The following is an 8,260-nucleotide window of genomic DNA, read 5'->3' on the forward strand; positions in this document are numbered from 1 at the left end:
CACATTACCTGCGGTTCATTGTCTGACAATACATCCATTTTAGCAGGTGGAGGGGGATGTGTTCTCCTGGGTTTCGTACCATCAGCCTTCAGGCTCTGTGACTTAGGAGCAGACCTAAAGTTTCCTTCTCTGTTGAGCCCTGGTAATTGTACACAAAGACAGTGTCAGCACAAGTGTCTCCCGTCACACCTGCACCCACACAGATAGCATAACATCACACAAATCCTAAATTTGTTATCATCCAAACTACGGTCACCTAGTATTGTGACGGCTCCTCTAGCACACACTAATATGAGACAGCTTAATAGGACAAGTCCCAATATCTCCCTGTCACCTAGTAGTGTGCCAGCTCCTCTCACCCAGGCTTCCACTACAGTGACGTGTACAGGTATTAGCAGGAAATCTCAGTCACCGGAACAGATGTTATTTGGGATTTCTCTAACACTGGTGTATGACCTGTACACCAACCTCGCACCTGCGGAGGGTGTGCCGGGGATTAGATTCTCATTATGGGATTAGGGCATGGAAGTGTGAAACACATGGAGTATTTGCGCTTTGAAGACTTATGCTATAACGCTGCAATAATCATCATTACTTAAGATATTTTACATTGTAATTCTAGAAAAATTGCACCATGTAAGGTGGGTCGGGGGATTCTGGTAAGAGCAGCAGGGTCGCCGGGGCGGGCTACTGGTGGGAGCAGGGTCGCCGGGGCGGGCTACTGGTGGGAGCAGGGTCGCCGGGGCGGGCTACTGGTGGGAGCAGGGTCGCCGGGGCGGGCTACTGGTGGGAGCAGGGTCGCCGGGGCAGGGTACTGGTGGGAGCAGGGTCGCCGGGGCAGAGTACTGGTGGGAGCAGGGTCGCCGGGGCAGGGTACTGGTGGGAGCAGGGTCGCCGGGGCAGGGTACTGGTGGGAGCAGGGTCGCCGGGGCAGAGTACTGGTGGGAGCAGGGTCACCGGGGCAGAGTACTGGTGGGAGCAGGGTCGCCGGGGCAGGGTACTGGTGGGAGCAGGGTCGCCGGGGCAGGGTACTGGTGGGAGCAGGGTCGCCGGGAGCAATATAAGTGGGGATAGAATAAGTGTGAGACTGTATTGGTGGGAGTAGAACAGGGGTTTGTGGCATAGGTGGGAGTTAGAACAGGGGTGTGTAGCATGGGTGGGAGTAGAACAGGGGTGTGTAGCATGGGTGGGAGTAGAACAGGGGTGTGTGGCATGGGTGGGAGTAGAACAGGGGTGTGTGGCATGGGTGGGAGTAGAACAGGGGTGTGTGTGGCATGGGTGGGAGTAGAACAGGGGTGTGTGGCATGGGTGGGAGTAGAACAGGGGTGTGTGGCATGGGTGGGAGTAGAACAGGGGTGTGTGGCATGGGTGGGAGTAGAACAGGGGTGTGTGGCATGGGTGGGAGTAGAACAGGGGTGTGTGGCATGGGTGGGAGTAGAACAGGGGTGTGTAGCATGGGTGGGAGTAGAACAGGGGTGTGTGGCATGGGTGGGAGTAGAACAGGGGTGTGTGGCATGGGTGGGAGTAGAACAGGGGTGTGTGGCATGGGTGGGAGTAGAACAGGGTAATTCAGGTCAATGAGTGAGCAGTACTAAGTCTTGGAGAGAGATAAACTAACAAGCTGATTGGCTGGTACTTTATCACTCTCCAATCCTTAGTACTGTACATCTGCCCCAAAGTTCCTATAAACTCTGTGCCCCTGCAGGAGTATTACAGCAATCATCTTGAGCACATACCAGGGATTTGGACCACTTGCTGCTCCTCGTCAGACGCTACGGAAGACATTAAGGAAAGATGTTGAAAAAAAAACCACAACCTGTAATATGTAAGACAGAAGCTGCACTTTTCCACTCCGCAAACCGCCACTGATAGGAGCTTTCCCTGTACACTGCTAGCAATTAATAATACGAAACGAAAGTACATGCGATATAAAGTATAGGATATATGCGATTATTATTACCACTTATGTATATAGCGCACACATATTCCACAGCGCTGTACAGAGACTATTTGAACATTCACATCAGTCCCTGCCCCAGTGGAGCTTACAATCTATATTCCCTACCACATGTACATGCACACACAGACATTTTACGGTTAATTTTGTTGGGAGCCAATTAGCCTACCAGTATATATTTGAATTGTAGGAGGAAAACGGAGTACCCGGAGGAAACCCACACAAGCACGGGGAGAATATACAAACTCCACACAGTTAAGGCCATGGTGGAAATCGAACCCATGACCTTGTTGCTGTGAGGTAGCAATGCTAACCATTACACCAAGAAGAAAAGAGAGAGAAAAAGAGAGAAAGAGAGAAGCACCAGCTGCAGCGTTGGTAGCGACTGGCAGCGGAAACTCAGCTGCAGTGCTGAACATGCCAGCCCAGGACGCCCTCTCTCTAACCAAGTATGCCCCCAAGCTGCCACCCAATCGCTATAAACGCTGCGATACAGTCGGGAGCCGTCACTGTCTCTACACCAACACGAGGCGCAGCTGTAGCACACTACATGCCAACATGCTGGTGTAACGTCACCAGTGTGATGCCAGCTGGGGAATCAGGCCCAAACGTTATTTATTCATCAATTATAATAGTTGGCGGGGGATTCTAGATCCCTGATAAGAGAGTGGTGGGTATACATTGTGCCCATACAAAAGTGCAACAATGAACCCCTGCACTTAGATTACATACACATGGTCCGGAAGTGATACTTCAGCTTATGGCGGAAAGCTCAGCATGGTACTAGCCTCAGGTGGATGTTGGGTGTATTGGTCCTAGCATCCAGTATCTAGTCCATAGGTCTATACCATACATTCAACACAAGTATAAGGTTCCCAGAGGGAAGAAGAGGGTCTGTGACATCCATGTGTCACTATATAAGGCCGGCCACTCACAGGAACAAAGCACACATGGACCCTTCACATGACATTCATGTTGCTGCCTGCATGCAGCTGGAACATACGTGTGACGTGATGGCACCGAACACAGCACTGGGACCTAGAGAAGCCGTTAATGGTGACATCAGTTATAAGAGAAAGAACAAAATACTCTGCATCCGACTCCAACTGTGCTGACAGCCCAAAATGGGCCGAACACGGACGCTGCTATTAGTCAGTAAGAACACGCAGTAATCACGCAGCGATACATCATGTCTAGCATTGCACCCTTCGTCTACAGTGTACAGGGGACCGCCATACTCCCCATACTGGGGATACACCCATTGGGGGCTGCCATATACCCATAGTGTTAATTCTAGAACCCTACCCTGTAGTTGTAGTGACTCATCACGTCTAACATTGTGCCCCTCACATCACAAATCTGTGCTCACTGATTAGGTGCTAAAATGAACACTACACACTGAGAATAGGACACTATACAGCCGGAATAGGGCGCACACACACACACACACACACACACACACACACACACAGGACACTATACAGCCGGAATAGGGGGCGCGCACACACACACACGACACTATACAGCCTGAATAGGGCGCACACACACAGGACACTATACAGCCGGAATAGGGCGCACGCACACACACACACACACACACACACACAGGACACTATACAGCCGGAATAGGGCACACACACACACAGGACACTATACAGCCGGAATAGGGCACACACACAGGACACTATACAGCCGGAATAGGGCACACACACAGGACACTATACAGCCGGAATAGGGCACACACAGGACACTATACAGCCGGAATAGGGCACACACACACAGGACACTATACAGCCGGAATAGGGCACACACACACACACACACAGGACACTATACAGCCGGAATAGGGCACACACACAGGACACTATACAGCCTGAATAGGGCGCACACACACAGGACACTATACAGCCGGAATAGGGCACACACACACACAGGACACTATACAGCCGGAATAGGGCACACACACAGGACACTATACAGCCGGAATAGGGCACACACACACAGGACACTATACAGCCGGAATAGGGCACACACAGGACACTATACAGCCGGAATAGGGCACACACACACAGGACACTATACAGCCGGAATAGGGCACACACACACACACAGGACACTATACAGCCGGAATAGGGCACACACACACAGGACACTATACAGCCGGAATAGGGCACACACAGGACACTATACAGCCGGAATAGGGCGCGCGCGCACACACACACACACACACACAGGACACTATACAGCCGGAATAGGGCACACACACACACACACAGGACACTATACAGCCGGAATAGGGCACACACACACACACACACAGGACACTATACAGCCTGAATAGGGCGCACACACACAGGACACTATACAGCCGGAATAGGGCGCATGCACACACACACACACACACACAGGACACTATACAGCCGGAATAGGGCACACACACACACAGGACACTATACAGCCGGAATAGGGCACACACACAGGACACTATACAGCCGGAATAGGGCACACACACAGGACACTATACAGCCGGAATAGGGCACACACAGGACACTATACAGCCGGAATAGGGCACACACACAGGACACTATACAGCCGGAATAGGGCACACACACACACACACACAGGACACTATACAGCCGGAATAGGGCACACACACACAGGACACTATACAGCCGGAATAGGGCGCGCGCACACACACACACACACACAGGACACTATACAGCCGGAATAGGGCACACACACACAGGACACTATACAGCCGGAATAGGGCACACACAGGACACTATACAGCCGGAATAGGGCGCGCACACACAGGACACTATACAGCCGGAATAGGGCGCACACACACACACAGGACACTATACAGCCGGAATAGGGCGCACACACACACACAGGACACTATACAGCCGGAATAGGGCGCACACACACACACAGGACACTATACAGCCGGAATAGGGCACACACACACACACAGGACACTATACAGCCGGAATAGGGCACACACACACAGGACACTATACAGCCGGAATAGGGCACACACACACACAGGACACTATACAGCCGGAATAGGGCACACACACACACAGGACACTATACAGCCGGAATAGGGCACACACTGGACACTATACAGCCGGAATAGGGCGCGCACACACACACACAGGACACTATACAGCCGGAATAGGGCACACACTGGACACTATACAGCCGGAATAGGGCGCGCGCACACACACACACACACACACACACACACACGACACTATACAGCCGGAATAGGGCACACACACACACAGGACACTATACAGCCGGAATAGGGCGCGCACACACAGGACACTATACAGCCGGAATAGGGCACACACACACACACAGGACACTATACAGCCGGAATAGGGCACACACAGGACACTATACAGCCGGAATAGGGCGCGCACACACACACACACACACACAGGACACTATACAGCCGGAATAGGGCACACACACACACACAGGACACTATACAGCCGGAATAGGGCGCGCACACACAGGACACTATACAGCCGGAATAGGGCACACACACACAGGACACTATACAGCCGGAATAGGGCACACACACACACACACACAGGACACTATACAGCCGGAATAGGGCGCGCACACACAGGACACTATACAGCCGGAATAGGGCACAGGACACTATACAGCCGGAATAGGGCACAGGACACTATACAGCCGGAATAGGGCGCGCACACACAGGACACTATACAGCCGGAATAGGGCACACACACACACACAGGACACTATACAGCCGGAATAGGGCGCGCACACACAGGACACTATACAGCCGGAATAGGGCACAGGACACTATACAGCCGGAATAGGGCACAGGACACTATACAGCCGGAATAGGGCACAGGACACTATACAGCCGGAATAGGGCACAGGACACTATACAGCCGGAATAGGGCACAGGACACTATACAGCCGGAATAGGGCACAGGACACTATACAGCCGGAATAGGGCACACACACACACAGGACACTATACAGCCGGAATAGGGCACAGGACACTATACAGCCGGAATAGGGCACAGGACACTATACAGCCGGAATAGGGCACAGGACACTATACAGCCGGAATAGGGCACAGGACACTATACAGCCGGAATAGGGCGCGCACACACAGGACACTATACAGCCGGAATAGGGCACACACACACACACACACACACAGGACACTATACAGCCGGAATAGGGCACACACACACAGGACACTATACAGCCGGAATAGGGCACACACACACACACACAGGACACTATACAGCCGGAATAGGGCACACACACACACACACAGGACACTATACAGCCGGAATAGGGCACACACACACACACAGGACACTATACAGCCGGAATAGGGCACACACACACACACAGGACACTATACAGCCGGAATAGGGCACACACACACACACACAGGACACTATACAGCCGGAATAGGGCACACACACAGGACACTATACAGCCGGAATAGGGCACACACACACACACACAGGACACTATACAGCCGGAATAGGGCACACACACACACACAGGACACTATACAGCCGGAATAGGGCACACACACAGGACACTATACAGCCGGAATAGGGCACACACACACACACAGGACACTATACAGCCGGAATAGGGCACACACACACAGGACACTATACAGCCGGAATAGGGCACACACACACACACACAGGACACTATACAGCCGGAATAGGGCACACACACACACACACAGGACACTATACAGCCGGAATAGGGCACACACACACACACACACACACAGGACACTATACAGCCGGAATAGGGCACACACACACAGGACACTATACAGCCGGAATAGGGCACACACACACACACACGACACTATACAGCCGGAATAGGGCACACACACAGGACACTATACAGCCGGAATAGGGCACACACACAGGACACTATACAGCCGGAATAGGGCACACACACACACACACAGGACACTATACAGCCGGAATAGGGCACACACACACACACACAGGACACTATACAGCCGGAATAGGGCACACACACACACACACAGGACACTATACAGCCGGAATAGGGCACACACACACACACACAGGACACTATACAGCCGGAATAGGGCACACACACACACACACAGGACACTATACAGCCGGAATAGGGCACACACACACACACAGGACACTATACAGCCGGAATAGGGCACACACACACACACAGGACACTATACAGCCGGAATAGGGCACACACACAGGACACTATACAGCCGGAATAGGGCACACACACACACACAGGACACTATACAGCCGGAATAGGGCACACACACAGGACACTATACAGCCGGAATAGGGCACACACACACACACAGGACACTATACAGCCGGAATAGGGCACACACACACACAGGACACTATACAGCCGGAATAGGGCACACACACACACAGGACACTATACAGCCGGAATAGGGCACACACACACACAGGACACTATACAGCCGGAATAGGGCACACACACACACACACAGGACACTATACAGCCGGAATAGGGCACACACACAGGACACTATACAGCCGGAATAGGGCACACACACACGACACTATACAGCCGGAATAGGGCACACACACACGACACTATACAGCCGGAATAGGGCACACACACACAGGACACTATACAGCCGGAATAGGGCACACACACAGGACACTATACAGCCGGAATAGGGCACACACACAGGACACTATACACCCGGAATAGGGCACACACACAGGACACTATACACCCGGAATAGGGCACACACACAGGACACTATACACCCGGAATAGGGCACACACACAGAACACTATACACCCGGAATAGGGCACACACACAGGACACTATACACCCGGAATAGGGCACACACACAGGACACTATACACCCGGAATAGGGCACACACACAGGACACTATACAGCCGGAATAGGGCACACACACAGGACACTATACACCCGGAATAGGGAACACACACAGGACACTATACACCCGGAATAAGGCACACACAGAGAACACTGTACACCCGAAATAGGGCACACACACAGGACACTATACACCCGGAATAGGGCACACCGCACGCCCAGCACAGGAGCCCAGGGCCCCGTGGAAGGATACCGTCCAGGCTCCAGTACGCCGCAGCTCTCTCCCCAGCAACATCCGCCATCTTCAAACAACCGCCACTCCCGGCGCCCCAGCAACCGGCTCCCAGCCCCGCCCCTCCGCTGCCGACACGCTGATTGGTCAGTGCTGCACA

General features: G+C 52.7%; 1 protein-coding gene across 1 annotated transcript in view; it reads right to left on the reverse strand.

Annotated features, from left to right (window-relative positions):
• KIAA1328 (KIAA1328 ortholog) overlaps positions 1–8,254 on the reverse strand; it is a 152,343-nt gene extending 144,089 nt beyond the window's left edge. The window contains exons 1-3 of the mRNA XM_083155366.1: positions 8,122–8,254; positions 1,737–1,772; positions 9–139 (exon numbers count right to left, since the gene is read on the reverse strand). Coding sequence (XP_083011492.1) covers positions 9–139; positions 1,737–1,772; positions 8,122–8,170 — 216 coding nt within the window. The 5' untranslated portion in view covers positions 8,171–8,254. The remainder of the gene's footprint in view (positions 1–8; positions 140–1,736; positions 1,773–8,121) is intronic.
• Between the last annotated feature and the right edge of the window lie 6 nt (positions 8,255–8,260).

Source organism: Crinia signifera, chromosome 1 (genome assembly GCF_055691185.1).
Source record: "Crinia signifera chromosome 1, ASM5569118v1, whole genome shotgun sequence".
In the NCBI taxonomy this organism is placed as follows: Eukaryota; Metazoa; Chordata; class Amphibia; order Anura; family Myobatrachidae; genus Crinia; species Crinia signifera.